This window comes from Pleuronectes platessa, chromosome 17, assembly GCF_947347685.1.
Source record: "Pleuronectes platessa chromosome 17, fPlePla1.1, whole genome shotgun sequence".
Taxonomy (NCBI): domain Eukaryota; kingdom Metazoa; phylum Chordata; class Actinopteri; order Pleuronectiformes; family Pleuronectidae; genus Pleuronectes; species Pleuronectes platessa.
This window is the reverse complement of record NC_070642.1, coordinates 12,104,964-12,127,188: the sequence shown is the minus strand read 5'-3', so window position 1 is coordinate 12,127,188 and position 22,225 is coordinate 12,104,964. Positions and strand designations below refer to the sequence as shown.

Here is a 22,225-nt window from a genome sequence, read left to right as displayed (position 1 = left end):
ATGGATACTGAACATTTACTTGGAACACACAGAGAAAACAGTTGTTGTTGTAAGTGGAGCAGAACAACACAGTGGTACTCTGCTCTGAAATTGAGCACTTGAATCAGTGGCTACACACACAAACAAAACAAAAAACACACATACACACATGACGCCAATCACGACTTCTACTTGCCTCTTCTAAACCCAAACTTGAACCTATGGACCAAACTTCAAGACGCCATGACCTAGATCTAGGGAACTTTCTTTTTGGTCTCATAAGAAAGACAAGTCCCCATAATGATACCATGTTAACAGATTAAGGTCCCTACAACATGAGTAATACCTAAACACACACACACTGAATGTCCGGCGTCAGCAAAGACAAACACAAGGTTACGGTTATCAGGCTGCACTGACAAATGGACATCATGCAAAACCAAAAGAGAGAATCGTCGAAACCTCCTCTCTGTTGTGGCGCTGTGGGTAAACACGAGTAAGATTGTGATCACTGAAATTCAATTTTCATCATCACTCTGTTGCTGTGGTATTCAGATGTCAGGGCGAGATAGCTCCATGTTCGCCGCTGTTGTCGAGACCAAAAGCCTTGCACACCGCCACCCACTCCGAGAGGGCTTTGTTGTGTCGGCCTCACATTGTTCTACCTCATGGTCTCACATCTGTTTGAGGCCATTGAGAAACCTGAGAGCAATGCTGGGCGGGCAGAGAGAACTATCAAAGAGGATGGTACAGTGATGCTTTTCTGTGTGCTGTACTTGTTACCAAGAAATACCAAATTCAACACGTGTGTTTGTGTGATTGTTATTTAGACAGTGATAAGGCAGTCCATATTAGCTGAACACCTTTGCTCTCTGATCCACTCTATCATTGGCTGCCTGTTACCGGGGCAACGGATACGAGGCAGCTGATTGGAACAAAGATGCAGGAAGGTGCAGTCAACTTAGGGTAGGCAATTTGATGACTTTATTAGCCCGCATTGATACAGGGGGAAAGAGAGGGAAAGCAATGTGGGAAGAGAGGAGGATACGGGCAGAAAGTGATGGCGGTAAAGTGTGTGTGTGTTTGTGCTTGAGGCATTAAGCTAACATGTTATACTGAATAAATTAAGCCTTATTGCTGCTGTGTAGGGAAAATGACATTGACTTTGTTGGTATTCCATTGACTACACTCACACACACACACACAGACACACACACACCAGCACGAAAACGCACAGCAACCGCAAATGCAGCATTTGAGATTCAGTGTATATCTCAAGGTCTTGACCTCATTTAGTCTAAATAATGTTCCGCTCCCGAAGCACATCCCTCCTCCATCCTTTTCTCTTACTCTCTCCCTCGCCCACTTCCAGCTTCCTACATTTCTTCCGTTCTCTTTTCCCCCCCCTATACATCTCTGATTTCCTTCCTGCACCTTTCTTCTCATTTCCCTTGATCTCTTCTCTCCAGTCTCTGACAAGTAAATGAGTCACAGAAATATAGTGCTTTTCTTAGTGGGGGGATGAATTTACCTTAAACTGAGCCAAGTGCTCGGAGCCGACAATGCTGCCAGCAGCACGGTGATCGGCGGTGATGAGAAAATCAATTTGGATAAAACAGGAGACTTTATGTTGCAGAAATGCCTTTGAGAAATTACCAGTGGTCAAAGATGGCGATAAACCTTCCAGGCTACAACATCTTTGATGCCAGAACTGTTGAGAGGAATTTAGAACAACACATTCATTGTAAAACGTTAAAGGAGACGTATTAGGCTTTTTTGCTTTTTTTTCTCCTCTAGTTTGTTGTTTGTGTATAAAAGCCCATAGTCCGCGGTAGAGGGAGCTCCTCCTGCCCACAGAAAACTCAGCTTCTGACATCACAATGGTCCACATTTGCATAATGCACAGCTAGCGGCTAGTCTTACATGCCCTCTAACAAAGCCAAGTAAGGCAAGAGCCGAGTCCCACCATAGGCTGTGATGGATGGCACGACTCCACGTCCTCCGACCAAACAGAAATTAAGCTTAAATACTCAGGTTAGAGCACCACCATTTTGCACATGTGGAGCAGGAGCCTGTGCAGTGGGGGCTGCAGCAGTTAGGTCTCAGTGATCCACGATCAAATTACTTTCTGAAGAAAGATACGACATATGTCCCATTAATTTATATAAAGGGGGCAGGATTTTACGACCATTCCTGCAGTCAGCCACCAAGGGGCCATCAAGACACTTTGGCTTCACTTTTGGGGGGGCTGTCATGTTGTCCATCTTTATCTTTTGTCCATCTTTATCTGGCCAATCAGGAGGGTGTCTTAAAGAGACAGGAGCTAAAACCAAGCGTTTCAGACAGAGGATGAAAGAGGAGCTGCAGCAATGGCCACTATGGTCGAAGTGATGTGCTTCCTGAACATTAGAGCCTTTAACATTAGAATGTAAGTCTTTCCAGGTAATAACCAAAATCAAAACTATGGACCTGAACCTGTCTCCTTAAAGATGGCCTCACTCAAGCTTCAGACCGCCTCCCCTTGTCCACTGCCACTACAGCTAAAGGAGTACGGCCATCATTATGAAGATGTTAACTGGTACAAAGTCAAAACATTGTTTAAAGGACTTTTAAGAGTCAAGAGACTTTTCAGTCACACAGAGTGAGAGCGGATCCAGAGCTCATTCTGTCTTCTGCAGGCTCATTGCCCCTGAAAATGGCTTTTGGGTGCAGTTTCCCTAGCACCAGTGAACAGAGAGCAGGGAGCCGTGCTCACACTGCAATAGAGAACATCTGATCAGCTGTGACAGAGTATGTTCCTCGGCGCATCAATATCCTGTTAATATTCAGGATAGTCAAGAATTCAGTTTTGGTGTCGATGCATGTAAACGTAATATCCTGTTTACAATAACCCTGATTACATCTTCTCCCGATAACTAGGCTGCACCAGTATGAGCTATGACGTGTGTGCTCTGTCCCGTGCTTATTGCTGGACTTCCGGCTCTGGGTTGGTTTGGCGCCTGCAGTCATATCTGGACAATCACGCTCATGACAGACAGTGACAAGTATTTAGCATTTTGAGCAAAAAAGTTCCCCCAAACATTTCTCATATCTAAACGACATAACACCATCTCCAGGAACAAGTGCTATTACAAATAAGATTCAGATCGAAATACATCCAAACAACCATCCGCAGCTCGTTGCCCACAGCGCTGTTTCCAGACGACATTGACATTCTCCTTGAAGGTAACTTAATTTATTTATTTTCGTGTCTATTTCACTCCCAGTGACTCATACATTGAAGCTTGCAGCATTCAGACCTTTATATATTGCTGCGGAGTGAAATAAGAAAACAAGAAAGAGGGGGAGTGAAGGTTTTTATCAGGGTTTATGCTCGGGGGAAAAAAATGCAGCAGTGAGAATTAACTGAAAGGCTCATCCGCTTTAGAAGGATATGCTTCAGCTTTGGGTGTATTTGAACTTCGACTGCTGCAAACTTCCTTTTAGTCTCAAACTATTTATGTCGAGTAAACGAACGATTGACGACTACAGAGTGGCAACAATGGCGACTGACTGACGGTAAAAGGTGTTTGTTGTTCCAAACATTTCATTAGACAGAAGGAATTCAAGTTTCTCAGACAGAAACTGGTCCTTTTTCACATTTTGTCCGTGGGACAAAAGGATGTGGTGGTGCGAAGATCGGGAATGAAAATAGAACAACTTCAGCATGAACTCAGACAGGATCCCTGACCCGACGGGCCTGACAAGCAATAGCTTGTATAGGTTCACTACTTCACCTCACAGACACATTTACCCAATTCAATGTTTTTATGGGTCTTTATGTGCACAGTGTCACACTCTATCCCAGGAGGCAGGAAGACCGTCTTTATTCCATTTCTTTAACACCCTGTTCAGTCAGTGCTTGTTGCCATGGTAAACACAGCAAATGTAGATAGTTATGCAACAACAATCCAGCCAGAACCAAGTAACATTTTCTTAAGGCAACAGGGGGGTAATGGTATGGAAAATCATCCGTCAAGTGTTCATGTTCGTGTCGCTCGACAACAGACCGCAAGATCTTTCCCATTCAGAGCTTCAGAACAGAATGTTCTGGGCAAATGTTTGGAGGGATGATGGCTGCAAATTGGGCTTCCTGCACTTCAGTTACACTTTATCAACGTCTTCACACTGTCTTCTTCAATTTTACACTGAGGCATAGTCCCTGTTTTCAGCCTACATCAATTGGCAACTCACTGGGACGTGACCCATTGATTTACCCTGAACTTGGTATTTTGGGCAGCACCGTCTTGGAGCTCAAGGTTAATGCAAACCCACCTGGACCAGCACCCATTGGATGGTGCAAGCTGTCAATCACACAATATCCACTCCCCAATGCCGACGGTGCCTTAGTGTATGTTTGACACTTAATGGGACCATACTTAAAAAAAATGTAATCATACTTTATTAAAGAGGACTTGCAACTAGGGATTTAGACCTTAACTCCATAAGAAAACAATTACTGATGTTGTATATATCAGGAAATACAGGTTTCAGGTACTCCCTCATTGGCTTCACTTTCCGAACCAGAGTTTACACCCATTTTATAAGCAATTTATGGTGCCACCCCGCAAAGTCCATATACAGCTAGTTAGGAATGGCTCCCATTTGCTTTAATTCCCCTTTTTGTCTGCTATAACGGTAATTTGACAAAGTGATTGTGTATATATACATATACAAAATCAAAGATAAGGATTTAGGCTATCGTGCCATGATACCTGCCGAGATTTATTACTAGCTTTAACTACCGTCTTGCAGGTACAAACTCTCCTAAAAAACCTTACAGATAACAAGGTGCCCGAAATGATCAAGAGGCCCATAAAAGTGCAGGGCTACATTACCCAAGTAGAGAGGAAATGTCATTAAAGTAGAAAAAGATAACTGAATCATCATTCTCTCCTACAATAATCAAGTCCCAAATAGTCCCTCAGCAGAGATCCCGAGAACACCTGGAAGTTCGGCAAAAAGGAGCTGAGGGAGAAATTAGTTGAATGTCAAACAGCTGGTGTTTGATAAGGAAGGGAAAACCTGCCCTCTGCATAGCCTCAGACCAATGAACCCGGGGAACACACCAGGGGAGGAGACCTTTCAGAAGAGCAAGGACAGATGCCAGGGGAAGGCAGCTATAGGTCAGTCACCCAGTGACGCAGTGTGTCCTTTGCCGAGGAGGAAGGTGAGGTCGCATTTTGCCAAAACAATCATGGTGCAAAGTGCTGACGCCGCGGAAATGTCTCCCTCAAGGTCTGTAAAACTTGTAAAACTTAATCATCTCCCAGGTTGATCTACAATGAACATTTCTGTAGATCGTGATGTTATTTAGATCCATAATTAATTCTGTCCCATGTCCTTCCTTCCTTCTCCAGGAAATGTAGACTTCTTATGACAATCTTGCTTTGTATCGAAAGCATTGTTTTCATCTCAAGTGAAAGAATCCATTACTGCTGCATCATTCTGCACAAAATTGTGCAGTGATGAAGGTGTCACCTCCATTAGATCAGAACTGTTTGTGCTGATGACACCCAGTTAACGGACCAGTATGTGGGATTTAGGGGATTTATCCGAAATGGAATCAAATATTCATAATGATGTTGTAATAAGCGTATAATCACCCAAAACTAAGAAACATTGTGATTCATATCTACATGAGGAGTTGACCCTCTTCTATGACGTTTGCCATGTTGCACCACTGTGTTTCGACTGTAGCTCAGAACAGATAAACCCAACACTAATTCTAGAGAGGCCCTTTTGCATCTGTATGCAACCTGCAGGCCCCTTTGGGTTCTCCCACACACTGATACCCCTCCCCTCACAAAAAGGAGAGGTGAGGGGAGGGGTATCAATTGGTTGCAATCAACAACTAGAACAAACTAAAACCCAACCCATTTATCATTCATAAAAACAGACATATCTGTATCTGTATTTAATGTTTGCCGATATGCTCAGTTGAACTATTTTTTGTAAAATAAATCTTGACTAAACTTGTATATATTTGGTAATTTGTGTGTTTAAATCTGAGTTTATGCCATTGGATGCAACACATATTACAGCAACAAATATCAACCTCACTCACCAGAGAAGGATGTTTATTTTCAAACTATGTCACAGCGCTAATGTACAAGAATTTTCAGCTGACATGTACCCTCCCTGGTTGCACTCCTCTGTTTAATTGATTTAAGAATTGCAGAGTTACCTGTCTTAATTTAGAAAAGAAACACACAAACAAAGGAGAGGTTTTACTTATTCAGCAGATATGGGATTAGTGCTGTGGAGCACAGCGGTGGCCTCGGCTGACTGACATTCAATTCTCATACATTGTTCTTTTCCCTGAGCAACAACAGCTATGAAAACCAATCTGGTCCCAGTGCTACCTCCCTGAATACAATTTGAACCTTGCATGACATCACTGTGCGGTGTCAATGACAACAATGTCACATTCAATTCAGGCAATAAAAATGATAATAGAAACAACGCTTCATATGCTAATGACTCAATTTCTAACTTCACCGATGATGAATGAGAAAATTATAGAAAAGGTCTCAGTCACCTTTTACCTAGATTTAAAAAAAGATGACAATTTATGAAAAGATTATCTGTTGATATAATTTTAGATGGATTAACTGACAGAATGCGGAGTGTGTTTCCTGTTTGTTCAGGACCTGAGAAACCACTGCCACCACAGACCTCAGGTTGCCTACAGCTTTTCCCTGGATTCTTCTAAATGAGCATCACACCTGAAGCTTCATAGTTTCCTCTGAAATTAAATCATTAAATGAACAATGTAAGTGTGTCACATTTCTTTAAATCTTCAGAGACCTAAGAAAAGAGACCTAATAACGTTTTTACCGACAGCTGGTTACAGCCTATTCTGACAGAACTATCTCAACATTTTGGATTTGACACCAGAAATATGTCAAGGACGTGAGCCCATTTGGAGCACAACGTATGGGATGATGGATGTTGAAATTGTAAAGTAGTTCACAGGGATTGTTATCGGTGCTTGTTCTCTGAGCCAGTCAGCTCGCTCGGGGTGGATAAAAGGTGTAGCATGCAAACAAGCAGGCGTAGCTAATGCTCATTTCCTTCTGGTGAACCCATAGCGTTTCAGCTTCAAGGTTATGTGGACTGCGTACTTTAGAAGGCTGAGTGTATCCCGGTTTTCCTTCCTACAAAAAACAACAGTAGGTGATTTCACTGATTCGTTTTTCCACTCTAGTTGAAGTTATGTAAATTACTGTAATTACTTGCTGCCATGCACTCTAGACCACTGTGCCAGCAGGAAGCCTAATCATTGATGTTTTTTTGTGAAATACCATTTAATTATCAGTCGATCTGAGCTATTAGCAGGTAGAATAAATCGGAAGAAACTGTAATCGCAGGAATAATTGCACATTCCCCTACTTTTCCTATACTGAGGATTATGTATCTCTACGCTTGGCTTGAGCTTAGATAATCATACTGTGCACCAATCTGAAAACAACAGAGATTGTATATAAAGCTGAATGATGCAGCTACACTTCATCCCACTATCCAGAAATGAAGCCAAAGTATCCTAAACGCTGCCATCTTGCAACAATAACGCGATTCAGAGCTTTTTGTTTTTGGTCCATATCCCATTCAGAATTTGAAGATTTGAGGTTCCTGACCTATGCCGCCGGCCACCAGGGGGAGATAAAGATGATTTGTCTTCACTTTTGTGGAGCTGTCATGGCATTCATCTTTTATAAAGACTACAGTCTATGGTTTGGACTAAATTCCATATAATCTATCCATTTAGGTTTCATGTACTTAACTTTATGGTTTGGTCCATGTCCCACTGAGGAGCCAGGGTTTGTGACCTACAGTGGAGCCAGCCGCTAGGAGGCGATCTGAATGCTTTGGCTTCACTGTTGGGATGTCCATATTAACATACAGTCTATGGTAGAGTCAGTTAACTCTTGTTACAGTAAGAGCACAGCTCTTTCATCTATCTAAGTCAATCTATCAGCTAAAAATTCAACATGTGTCCCTTATGAAATACAAGTTTAATTTTTACCTAAGTGGGATTTCCTCTTAAGACAGATGTTCTTATCTCAAGTAAAAAGAAAGATTTGGTAGTACTGAGACCTGTACTCCTGCAACATATGAATTTGTAAATCAGTCAAGCAGAAACACAATCACACGGTCAGTGACCCAGTTAGACAGACAAACCAGTCCATCACAAACAACTGACCACCCAACAAAACAAAAGCATGCTCTGCTGAGGACTTTGACAGCTGCAGATGCCTCAGAGCCTGTTTTGACTTTATGACACATCTTCATTTGAGATTCTTTTTTAATGATGCCAATCCAAAAGAGATTTCTCGTATTGTAACTACCCCACCAGTCAGAACTGGCTGATCACCCTTTATCTCTTCACTAGAGGAAGCAGTTAACCAAAAAAAGGCATAAAACCAGTCACTTTACATCCCGACCCACCCAAACCCTCATTTAGTCAGCCAGTTTCCTGGCTGGACGACGTATGTTACTAAGCACCCTGACAGTGTTTCCACCAATTACAGTAAAACCAGGCAGCCAGTCAGCCAGTGAACCAGTCAGACTGCGGAGTGTGTGCTCATGGAGCATGACAGTGTTTCCACACACCAATTATAGCGAGACCGTGGTACAGCTGTGTGGTGGCTTGGCACTACGCCACACTAGAAGTACCACTATCGATTGACAGAGAGACGCAACGAGTGGATGAGGAGAGGGGGTGAGAGAATGCTAAGTGAGGAGGGGAAGATGCAGAATGAACAATAAAGGAGACAGGCAGACAAAAACTCCCAAAGTCCTTTCTCTCTGTTTTCTGTAATGGTATAATGATGCATGCATTCATATTTATGTGTCAGTTTGTTTATCGCCTCTGCATTCTATGTGTAAACCCTGAATAAACTACAGTGCAGAGACGACTGGAATGAAAGTGACAGGCCTCCCTCACTCCGGCTCTCTATTTCCCCTCCGCTGTCTCTCTCTGATCCTGCTAATTATCGCAGTTTGACAGTGCAGTGGAGGAGGAAATTCGAGGGCGAGGGTAAAAGACAGGCTGAGGAAAACAGAGAGAACGAAATATTGTTTGCAAAAATGAAATAAGACGAAGAGAGAAAGAGAGAGAGAGAGAGGATATACCAATTCCGTGTAAATGAGGGTATGAAGTCATTAACTTAATGGAGCCGAAATGCTTTGTTCTACTCTAAAACAGAACCTGCAAAGTCGCACAATCAGCCAACATTACCTGACCAGTGGCAGGAGACAAAAAGGTTGTATTACACATTACAGAGTACATTAAACTAGTGCGTGTAACTGTACAGAGCATCAAAGTGCATTCATTCAAAAGCACTATGTCACACGAAGAGTGGAATTTAACCACTGCACATTAATCCTGTCCACACAAAAAAACACATTCACAGAAACACACACTTTCATCACAGGCTTTTTTCAAATCAATAGCAAACTTTAGAGTCACTAAAGTTAAAGGTCCTTTTTTTGCTTTTTTCCTGAATATTACATTATGTCATTCTTTATGAATCATCACTCATAATGACTAATATGAGTGAAAAAGTTAAAAAGGTTATATTTTTTTCAACAAATTTACAACTGCAACATACATTGTATTAACAATGCCAGCGACTGTGACCAACAGGCACTCCGATTTGTCAGAAGGACATTTAAAGCCGTGAGCCGATTTTTTCCACATTCGGCTACTTGAGTTTGAAATTACAGTGCATACCAGTAGGTACTCATTCAGCTTAAGTACTTACAGCCAGGAGTATCTGCAGCGAGGAGTGGGCCACCTCTATGAACTGGAAATCCATCAGACAGCCAGCTATTGATATATATCGGTGGTCCTCAGGTGCCCAGGACGGCGGAGGGGTGATGGGAGTCACCCTGCACCCAGGGCCGTTCTCCATCCACCAGGAGCGATGCATGGAGAGGTTAAAAGTCAGCACAAGGTCAGAGTCCTGGCAAGAGAGACAAAGAGAGAGAGAGAGAGAGACAGAGTGAGTTGAATAACGTCCTCTGAGGAACTAGGCCGGGGGTTGAATATCAGGGCGGCTTTTAACCAAGATTTAATTAAAACCAAAGTGTTTGTCATACCCCTGTCTGAGAGCCAGAGAGAAGGCTAGAGCCAGAACTAAATATAGATCTTAGATTTATGATCCCAGTGATCTGGGATTCCTCAGATTAGATCTGAATCATACACATGCAGGGTAATGACAACGAGGGAGGGAGAGAGAGGAGGCTAGACAAAGAAAGGAACAGAAGGAAGGATTGGGAGATGTAGTTTGTACGATGCTTCCCGCCTGAGAAACAGACCGATTTGTGTTGTGGTGTCATTGAAGGGTCAGTTACTAAAGTGTTGATGTTGCGGTTTTATGCCACATAATTATAATCAGTTCTTCTTTATTTCTCATTAAGCAGGAAAACCAAAAAACTATGGGAGCTATAAAGAGAGACTGGGAGGTCACATTACAAAAGGGGTTTAGAACCAACTCAGTTAATCTACCTCCTTGGAGATTGAGATTTAAAAGAATTCAAGAAATGAATTACCATAGAATCTTGTGAAGTAAGTGTCTGTTCCCAGAAGATGAATCTTTGTTAATCCCTCCACTTTTTCTTTAATGCTGACGTGATGCTGACGTTTCCGGTCTATTACACACTAGTTTACATTTAGTTTCGACCATAGATTATATATAAAGATGGACGACATTTAATTTGGCTCCCCAAAAGTGAAGCCAAATCATCCACATCACCCCCTCATGGATGGCTGCAATATACAGTAGGTTAAATCATCCCTCCTCCTCCATGCTCGTGGATGGGACACGGACCAAACTAAGTGAAAATAAACATTCCAGGTATCACACTGATGTTTGTTCAATTGTCCATTTTGCTCCTTGAAATTATTTATTTGAGGCTATAAAAATGGGACTAAACATCATGATTGGACAATGCTTCTTTGACGGGACATCGATGCAGCGGCTCCACACCGCCATCAATGTAGACTTTGAGTTATCCTTAAAAACTTTGCTGTTGTATACTTTTACACAAATATGAAGACATTTTATTTGCTCATATTGGCCATCACAGCATGAACAACCCCGTCACAGAGAGAGACAACTTCAAGTTACAACCAGAGGCTGCAAAAACTAGCACAACTGACAACCAGTAAATAAATCAACCCTTTTCTGTTCCTCAGTGTTTGAGTTCTACTTCACAGCAGCACAGAGAGACCCCATGCAGTAGCAATGGCCCCTGCAGTTACAGTGTCTGCTTTGGTTCCTCCTCAATCTTTTGAATTCTCAAAGATGAGAAATGCACAGTAAATCAGTTACGACAGTCGTCCTGGTTTCAATAATGCACATATTAACGACTCCACTTAGCAAGGAGAGACGCAGATCATCCATCAGACGTCCATGCAAATCAGAATGGCAGTAAATACACGCCTAAATACACAGGTCCACATATTCAATCACACACACAGGTTTGCTATGTTGCTTTGGAATGTGTCAACAGAAGAAACTCTTTTAAGTGGGCAGAAGGAAGAAAGTAACTTTTACAGTACAAAACTATTGGTAAATGTTTGATTTTCCTGCGTTTGTCCACCAAAAGTTTTAAAATCTTGTTTTTCACAGTGGACATCTTTGATGGGGATGAATCCTTGAAGTGTATGAGATATTTGTTTCAGTTGTACGTCCGTCACACGTTACAAACGTCATTAATACGCCCACTCGCTCGATGTGATTTTTCCAAACTGTACTCTCACATGGGAACTGGCAGTTAAAGATCCCTAAAATGTGACTTCGACATTTGGGTCGTTATGTACAGCCCTTTTGGAGAATTTCAGGAAAACGTCTCCATTGTACGTCAGAAAAGCAGCTCTACTGAAACAGTGAAGAAAGCACCTTTTTAATGGGAGTGACTGGTAACTACTACAGCATACAAGGATTAATGGGCAAACGGTCCCTTAAATGCAGGGCAGATCACTTATTTTCATCCGGAACCACGTCGTCAGTTCCTCACTTAATCAAGTGACGGACGCAAATCTTTAAATAGAGCTTTATATAGAGACGCTGCTCTTCCATCAACACTGAGTCAATATGGTCTGTTTCCACACTGTATAGCCCGCTTCATCTTTGTCTTTACCTCGTCCTCCCACCACATCCACCCTGCACTCCGTCACCTCCCTCCACATTGATGGTTAATCCCCCCCCCCCCTGTTCTCCACTGTTAATTTATATTGTGCTCTCTCTCTCTCTCTCCCCCCTCCTTTATTCTCCACTCTTTTTCTTCCTTGGCCTCTCTCTATTCCAGCGTAATGAGTAAATGCCTCATTAGCACAGAGCTCTGATTAATGCCATCTCCCCTTGTTGTGCTCCTCGTTTTAATGAGTGAAATCTCCTTAAATTTCTCTCTCGCTCCCTCCCTGCCATCACTCTCCCGCCGTCTGCCTCGTACCGTTACCCTCTTACTCTCTCTCTCTTTTTATTATATTTCTTTCCTTCACCTCTTTTCTTTATCGCTCTTGTTTCTCCGCAGTCTTTCACCGCTCTTGCCATGTGATCGGGAGAGAGGGGTAATAATTATTTCGGTGCAGTGTGTATCAGTACTTTCCTAATTAGGCTCCAGAACAAACATAGTTTTGGACAGTTTTCTGTTCCCGAATGCTAATCCGAGCTTCGCGTCTCCTCTGAACTTTATTGTACCTGCACTGAAACAACATCAAGGGGATTTCAAGCTCTCCTTGTGGTTACACTGATCAACTTCAATGCAAAAAGCCACCCTATCTAACAACAGATGAGACATATAAGAGCAAGACAGAAGATTTTCTTTTCCTTTCCACTCGCTGTGAAGAGTTCGCTGAGGTTACATTGTGTGTTATCAGAAATAGACTGGTGCTAATTTGAAGAAAACGCTTATCTCCTTTCTATTCATCCAGCGGCAGCACAATAAGCCTCCACCAGCACAGATAGAGACAATGTGATAAAAAAAATAAAAAAAACACACACATTGGAAATTAAACCTATTTTTCTTAAAAGCACAAGTGTTTAGAGGAAGTTGTTTTTGCAACAACAAATAACCCAAATATAGGGAGTTGTAGGATTTGGGGGCCAAACTGAAATTACTCACGAGTAGAATGAAAAAACATAATTAAATTGCTGCTGTGAAGAGGAGTTTATACCTTGAATCGAACCCACCAGGATGAAGCCATAGCGCCAAAATAATTTTGAGATATTAATCTGCCTGGTGATGAATGGCCTGTTTAGATTGTAGCCTTAAATAAGAATGGTCAGCGAGCCTTGTGTTAATACTTCTCACTCAGTCTGTGTCTGTGTTTTGTAATTTTTGAGTCTCTCCACATCTTTCTTTCATATATTTCCTCTCCTTTTGCCTCTGTTTACCTTACTTGCTTTCTCTTTACCCCCCCTTCTCTCTCTCTCTCTCTCTCACTCTCTCACACACACACACACACACACACACACACACAGTGTAATTTCGAGCGTCCTAGTTGAGTATCATGCACTCATGCTCTCAGGTCTTTGTCTCTGGCTGTGGGCTAGTTACGCTTCACTGAACCACGTCTGCTTTTCCTCTGCCTCTCCCTCCTTCTCTGACTCTCCCTCTCCTTCTGCTGCTTCCATCCTTCTCTCTCTCTCTCTCTCTCTCTCTCTCTCTCTTAAATTTCCACATCTCTATTTTCCTTTGTCTTCCACTCCCAAGAGATACAGGGATGGAAGGAAGGGAAAAGACCACTCCTCTGATGATATCATCAGCACAGGAGGAGTGGATGCCCTTGTGAAGCTACCTGAAGCAAAATTAGAGGCTAATTTAACAGTTAAAAAATACACTATTTGGGGAAAAGTTGCTTAAAGCCAAAAATAAATAAAGCTATAAACCTCTGCTGTATAAGAAAAGGGGCACTGGGAAATAAATGATTAAGCTACATGGTGTTCGAATTATATATATTTGTGTGTGTGTGTGTGTGTGTGTGTGTGTGTGTGTGTGTATGTGGGTGTGTGTGTGTGTGTGTGTGTGTGTGTGTGTGTGTGTAGGTGTGTGTCCAGTCTAGTCTGAAGTAATAATTGTATTACTTAAAGAACAATGTTCAAGTCAATTTTAAAGGAAGGGAATTTTCTTTTTGGTCTCCAAGGATGAATGGAAGGATGGATGCTCGGATGGATGCATGAATGGATGGATGGATGGATGAATGCATGGGTGGATGAATGCATGGATGGATGGATGGATTGATGCCAGAAGGGAGAAAGTGCGGGATTTTCCCCATGAGTAGCTTCAGCTAGCATCTGTTCCCTGGACACACAATACTCACAATTTATTACACAAAGACAATCTAGCAGCTTTTTACCCACAACCCAAGCTCCGTCAGTAATTCAGTGAACCAAACAGACAGTATATTCAACATACAGACTGACATGCAGACAGACAACAGCGGTTTTGGTCCGTCCAATTGGCTCCCACAGAGATCATCAAACTAAAAGGCAGAGAGTCAGTGAGAGGACAATATTAGCTTTATTCTCTCTAAAGTCAATTTTTCACTCTATTTAACTAAACCTCTATCTCTGTCTTCACCTCCTTTTCTATTACTTTCTCTCTCTCTGCCCCCTTTCTCTGTGTCGCTCTGTCTGTGTTATTTCACACCAATATCATCAGTCACGGTGCATCTCCCTACATTGTTTTGCTGTGATTTCCCATGGGTGTTAGATGAGGCCTTAACCCATAATGCCTAAAGCACTTTTTTCCTATCAGATTGGTTGGGGGTATGTTAGGGAATTGTCTGTGTGTGTGTGTGTGTGTGTGCGTGTGTGTGTGTGTGTGTGTGTGTGTGTGTGTGTGTGTGTGTGTGTGTGTGTGTGTGTGTGTGTGTGTGTGTGTGTGTGTGTGTGTGTTCATGGTGCACAGAGATGAAGTCCACATCCTAACCCTGACCGTAACCACACTAAACCCATTACCAATTCTAAGCAAATGCCTCCTCACAACATTTTAACCCCTTCGATCTTGCGGTTGGCAACTACAAGGTTTCTCCCTACAACCCAGGCTGGCTCCACAAATTGCATAAGGGGTAGGGGGGAGGTTCTGATTGCAATAAATCAGAACCCTAATGCATTGGTTTATTTGTTACATTGAAAAATGAACAAGACTCAAACACACAAAATAGCAGCTGCGTGTTAATGTTGTGCACATAAAATATAACACATATTAACACAAAACAAATCACACATAACTCAAACTTTTAACAGATTGCGTGTGCTTGTGCGTATGAACCAGTTGTTTATGCTTCACTTGTATGTCAGGGAATGTCAGAGAGGGCGTGGAGTATGGATAAAGAACCCGGTATAGCAGGTATGACCTGCCCCGTTAAGGAAGGTTGTAGTGTGTGACGTAGTGCACCATGGGTATTGTGGGTAAGGCGCTAGATTGTGTGGAATAACGAGAAGTGAACGACCACCTAGAGGTGATGAGCGTGTTTCTCCTGATGTATAGCCAAGAAATAAAGTGGCGGTGTTAAAACTCAAGAAACGTCTCCTCCTCCTTTTTCACGGAGTGGTACGGACGGCTGGTTACTGGCCAGACAGCGATCCAAAATAACCAGTGAGCTTCCAACTACGGTTGGGAGCTGAGATACTGGCCACAGAAGGTGACACTGGCAACATTCAACCAGTGATGTCAGGTGCATGCAAGTTTAGTCATGGGAAAAAGGTCGTTAACGAATATTTTTGGTCATAGTTTTCATCAACGAAATTAACACTGCTCCCTATAACGTAAAAAGCTCAAGATGGGGGCACCCGTACCAAGGGTATTTTGTCTTTAGTTACTCTCAACAGAAGAGGTAGTGTTTTGATACAGTCTTAAATGATTTCAGTCACAAACAAATCATATCAGGTGCTGTGGCTTAGTTGGTAAAGCGCCTGTCTAGTAAACAGGAGATCCTGGGTTCAAATCCCAGCAGTGCCTTATTGTTACCCAAGTGTATCTTTTATGCAAGTTTTATCTGTCTTAACTTTCATGTTCTTCTCAAAAACTGCTATTTCGCTGACCAATAAAATGTGAAACCTCACGGCTGACAGCTGAGGCTGGCTCACAATTGGTCACGGGTGTGTATCAGCAGGAACTTGCTACACAGGTTGGATTCAAACGCACAAGGTGAAGGCGTTCGTATCTGGGATATTTGAGCTTCATATGTGGATAGTGTGAGGAAGCTCTTTATATAGAGTTTATGGTTCACCCTTTCCGCTATCATCAAATGTGTCTGCAGCCAAAGCAGGCAGCTCTAAAGAAACAGTGTTAAACTACTTGTGCTACATCTCCTTCTTGTGTGATTGAGATTTAACTTCCGCCACGTGTCCAGACTCCAGTAGAGCAGCGATGCCAATGATGGATAAAACTTTAAAAAAGGAGCCACAGCTCTGAGGAAGCTCATGAGACCCAAACCCTCAGAAAATACACATTAAACAGGTTTTATTGTATCAGCAGTTCAGCCGATTCCTCTGGCTTGTACAGTAAAAACATTAATGTGATCACAGCCAGGCTAAATCATCACAATCAAGCCTTGACATGAATACCAGCTATCATCCAAAAACCTGGAGGAAGTATATAACTGTAGCAGTCAAGTCAATCAAATCTATTATCCACTGCGGAAACACAGACAATCTCTGTTAAATCACCTCTTTCAAATTTGGACAAGTAAAAAGTAGAAAACTGTGCTCGTTGCACATGAAACTATAAATGATAACAATAAAAAATCCATAACGACTTATCAGTAATAACAGCTCAGGGCTAATGTGATGAGATTGGCTGATGGGAATGTCCCACTGGAGACGTGTTGACGAAAAAAAAAAAAGACAATTTCATGCCCTGATTTCAACAAATGCATCCATTGATCAAACACAGTCAGAGTTGATGCACTGACTCTGAGAATCGGGGCGGAGGTTTAAACCGGAGCGTCTATGATTAAATGTTTGGGATCCTCTCATTCATCGTCTCAATCGTTGGTGGATGAATACTGAGGGGAGTCAAATTAGGTGACTATTAGCATTCAGACTGGCCCCGGCAATCTGTTTTTGTATTTGCTTTTTCTTCGGGGATGAATTGGGTGGTTTGCAGTTTGATTTACTGTCATATTTCTCCAACAATTTATCCCGCAGTAAAAGCTCGCCCTGCGTTGACATCAGCGACTATTGATGCTGATGTGACGTTGATATGAAAGGGATTTTTTTTTTCTCTCCCGTCAGATAAGCAATCCTATCTTCCCGCAAGGCTTTGTCATTCTAACTTTCTGCGTTTCTTCCACTTCTTTCTTTTTCCCCTGTCCCCTTTTCCCCTCTCTTCTCTCTTTCCTCTGTTGAAAGCAACACTGATTCACATGTGGCTCCATCCCACGGCACATCATCCTCTGAAGCTGCTATCATACCCTTACCTGTAGAAACCTCTCTCTCTTGTCTCCCTGTCCGCCCCTGACGCCTCGTTCTCTACCTCCTATCGTTCACTATTCTAAAGTTTCTCCCTCTTTCCACTTTCCTTTTTTTCTGCTCTGTCGCGGTTCCATTGTGGATGTGCGGAGTGAGATGAGATGCATTGACAGACGTGGGAATGCGATGGCACTGTTTTGAGACTGTCTAGATTTGGTGCGTGTGTATATTTCAGCATGTGTAGGTTCTCTTGTCACAAATATCACGATTGACAGGTGCTCTAACTTCCGACCAACGCACACTCACACTTACAGACACACATTTTAACACATACAGTATGCCAAACGGCATTCGGGATCCCGCCCTCCGCATACCCAGCAATAAATGACTGACGTTAGTGTGTATCTATGTGTCTGTATCTGTGCATCATCTGACGCCCAGGAGGTGGGTTGCATCTTTTATATGACACAGTGGACTCCCGACCGAGAGCTGTCTAAGACTGTGAGAGAGTTGATGTGAATATCCAAGTGTGTTTGTGTGTTTGCGTGTGTGTGTGTGTGTGTCTGGGTGTTTTGCACCATAGTGACAGTTCTCTCTCCACAGGCTCCTCTCCAGATCTGTCAGGAATGGCACATCAGAAATCTTTTAAAAGATTCATTCTGTGGCATCGCTGCTGTATTAGATAGCAGCAGCAGCGACAGACAGGGAGGTTGGGAGTGTGACAGACTGATGGTATATTGTATAAATCTCTGGCCTAAACTCAAATTACTGTCAAAAAAGTATGTACACCTTATCTTGCCTCCGTGGCTCTACAGGAGCTGTATGGAAGGCAAAGATAAACATTTGATAGAAAATGTCTACTCACCAGAAACGAATGTGATCACAACAAGTCTGATGTTGACAGAATTTTGCTAAAACTTGTTTGTGAGAAATGATGTGTTTCAGTATCAGTATTTTTTAATTCTTTTAATGAGTTGACTCAGAGATCGGGGGACGGGGCCTCGATATTGAAGTCCCGCTGTCAATCAGAGAGTTTCACCCTTTGTTATAGTATCAAAGATCGAATTTAATCCAAGCGTACCACAAACAATTTACAATTTATTTGACATGTACTTTGACCTTTTTAGTTTGGCCCTTTTGTGAAAGAGCTCCTGCACACTGTCTATCACTGATGAAGGTCTAGTACCAAAACGTTGCATAGAACCTTTCTGATTTCAAGTTAGACAGTGTGCAGGAGCTCTTTCACAAGTTTTGATCTGCTTGATCTACTTGGCCTCACTTTTGGGGAGGTCTCATGTCTTCCATTTTTAACTACAGTCGATGGTTGAACTCTTGAAATTCCGAAAATAGGTAAAAGCTTCAAACACAAAGAAATTATTTTATTCTGTCATCACAAAAGCAGTTTTTGTCGCTGGTCACAGCACATTAGCAATTCTAATGGATTTTGAGTTATGCTGGAAACAAACTGGTTCTTACATCGTGTGGTCTGAAAATAACTGCTCTGAGGGGTGGGATTCAAAGGCACGGTGAAAAAATGTGACTTTCAAATGAGGATTCGCAGTGCACAGTTTGGTCTCTTCTCAACAACACATATGAGAATGGAACAATAAAAGTTCGGGTCCAGGGTAATGTCCCACCTCCATACACCGGGTCAATCTCTGCCTGGAGTGGGCGTTCGTGTTGGACTGTCACTTTCCAAAAGATTTTCAGACTCCAGAGCCAACGCTGGGAGGCTGGAGGGGCTTTTATAAGATTTCTGACAGTGAATTTCATTCCTTTCTTTTACTGTGTACATTTCAAGCTAATGGTATGAGATTCTTAAGATATATGTATGATAATACATACAATAAATACAGTAATAGTACTGCATAGATATTCTGTTGAATTACTGATTGATATATCCGGTTTTGCTGCAGCTGTAGTTAAGATCTCTATAATGTTGGTATAAATCTTGTATTTTGTCATTTTTATACACAAATAACCCTCAAACAATCGCGCAATGCAATGAAATTTATGAATGTGAACATTTAATTTGTCTCATACTTCAGCATTCGGGGACGATATACAGTGTGTATCGAGTGTCTGTTATAGACGGAGCAGTGAATTAGTGAATGAGGGAGTATTGTTGGAGACAGATGCTCAGAATTATGGACAGTCTGGACATCTGCATGTCTGTGGCAAATGACAGACGCAATCTGCTGAAGGGAACAATGCGATATGGTGAGAGCGGATCTCGAGATGAGGTCCTCGTCGACTGCTGCTTCTAATCTCAACAACAACCTGTCAAGCTCAAAATAATTGACGAATGAAAAAAAAGAGAGTTACACATCAAACTTTCAGTTCGAGCCCCTCTACATGCGTGGGACACTGTCAGTGAGTCATCGCTGACATGCAACACGCTCCCCGCTGCGTCTCCTCACCTCAGTGTCACAATGTCTCATCGAACTATTATCTTAACCGTCAACAAGCGTCCATCTGCTCCACTCTGACGTCTGGACTTCAAACAGCGCTGACAAACTCTGACACATCCCCCCCCCCCCCCCGCTGCCTCCGCCAACTTTCCTCTCGCCACTCGGGATTTACTTTCTTTATCAAGAAGAAATGTTAAAGTTGAAGTGTTTGGCAAACCTTTACAAACCTAATCTTTCTGGATTTCCGGCTGCTGTGGCACCCGGTGTGCTCAGTACACTTAAATTGATGCATTGCACCACAAACACGTCTGCCACCGCGCATTAAATTGGATGGATTTGTTGTCTTTGCCTGCAAAATGTCCTTGTCTTTTAATACAATACAAATGTTATCGCATTGATTTTTAGTCCGAGCCTCCACTTACTAGCCTGAAAGTGTGATCATTGTCCTAATGAACGTATACTGCTGGCAGTTGGGATGCACAGTGTGGACATCATGTCTATTCATGGATAATACAGGACTGGAAAATCATATCAAAGCTGCAGAACAAATCCAAATCACAGATAAAAAGTAATAAATCAAATGAGGGTGATTTTCTGCCTCCTTCACAGAATGGCATATGCAAATGTATTCCCTGTGACCCCAGAGTAAATTGCCTGAGAGTGTAGAGTAATGTATTGAACTGGCCCACAGCCCTCAACTATGAATTCCTATTGACTATAAATATAGCAGCGCCTTCTCAACAGGGACACATTTCCTCAAGTCCTCACATTGAAAGTATTGAGGAAGTGAGTGGATGGAAAAGGAGGCGAGAAGGTGAAGAAGAGCGCGGGACGGATTTGTGCGGCACTTTGCATACCGACATAAAAAAAGTCTTGATTATGGGCTGAGCAGAGGGAAAGGAGGGATGAATTACATGGAGATGAAGAAGGTGACAGACAGGGGGGGAGGGAGGGCGAGGGACCAGAGAAAGAGTAAGGCAGCAATAGGGAAGCAACGGAGAGGCAGACGTGAGGAATTTCTATCACATCATCTCCCTTATGAACGACAGCGAGTTATTCGGATCCAGGGAGGACGATACACAGGAAGAGGAGAGACAGGGAAAACATGCCACTGTGGTCATGGTTAAAAAGCAGCACCTGCCACTTGTCAAATAAAAGTGAAATTATTCTCCACGGGCAGTTTGACGAAATAGGCTGACGGTACAACAAAGCTGTAGCTCGAAACGTGACGAGGTGAAAGTGTCATTTCTCGGACTGGGGGTTAGCAGCAAGCGCTAATCGGTAAGAGGGCTCACAATTATGTGGCAGCACATTACCAGTCTCTCATCACGGTTAGGGCAAAACCTTAGAAAATCAATCAAGCCAGTCATCAATCGATGACTTGCCCAAGCAGGCGTTTAGTTCAGTGGGAGGTGACGACACGTCTCTCTCCTCGACCTCTCTGGATTAGTTTAGCTGTTATCCCGGATTTATTCCCCGTCAGTCACAAGTCTACAACCAACTGAGCTAATCTACACACTTTACGGCTGACTGAAGTAACGTAGCAATGGGATCAACGTGCTGGTTCTTCACTCACAATACTGAATCGCATTTGCAGAGATGCAGTGAGACTGTTGCTATGTAATCGAGTGAAGCTGATGAGACAATGGTCATACCTATCCAATATTCATTCACAATTAACTTCCATAGAGAGAGGCAGATTAGGGACTCTTAGGAATGGACAGATGAGGAGAGAAACGAGAGGAGACAAGGAGAGCAGAAGAGATGAGAGAAAGATAAGACAAAAATAAAAGCTCTAAGTATAAAAGCATTGTATTGCAGATTTTTCCATTATTTGTTCAATCGGTTTTAATTTGGTCAAATCTTGAGAGAAACTGTGGATGAATATAAGTCTGTTTCCTTTCTCCTTCAAAGAAGTTGGCTAACATTACTGGCAGCAACGTAATGTTGACAAAATTTAAATGGAAAACAATATTACGACTATTGACCTTATTCTAGATAAGATATTATTTTGAACCTGGTATTTACATGAGTTACTAATTGAATATTTCATTCATATTCCTGTTCACGTTACAGAGCAAAGTCTGATTATGACTCAGGTCAACATTAAGACCTACTACTTGTTTACACTTGGAATCAGGGCATGTGTGGTCAGGCAGACGGTAATTTCCATATGTCGATTATGTGAAATGCTGTAAAAAAAAAAGTCTACATAATGCGCTTAAGGTCAGAATACTCCACATGTCTTAATTTGATTATTAATTATTCTAGGTATGACTTTATCCGGGTTAAGTTAATCAGAAAATGCTGCTTTACATGGTAACAGTAGCAGATGTTTTTCTTATTATTGTAATAATTAGAATA

General features: G+C 42.3%; 1 protein-coding gene and 1 non-coding gene across 3 annotated transcripts in view; one reads left to right on the top strand and one right to left on the bottom strand.

Moving 5' to 3' along the window:
* Window positions 1-22,225, bottom strand: part of nkain2 (sodium/potassium transporting ATPase interacting 2) — a 68,699-nt gene that overhangs the window by 4,740 nt on the left and 41,734 nt on the right. Inside the window, exon 4 of one of the 2 annotated variants that reach the window (XM_053444524.1) lies at window positions 9,789-9,989. The exons of the other annotated variant lie outside the window; for it this stretch is intronic. Coding sequence (XP_053300499.1) covers window positions 9,789-9,989 — 201 coding nt within the window. The remainder of the gene's footprint in view (window positions 1-9,788; window positions 9,990-22,225) is intronic. 2 annotated transcript variants of the gene reach the window in all.
* Window positions 15,924-15,996, top strand: trnat-agu (transfer RNA threonine (anticodon AGU)). Its single transcript has one exon. It is a non-coding gene; the product is annotated as a tRNA-Thr (tRNA).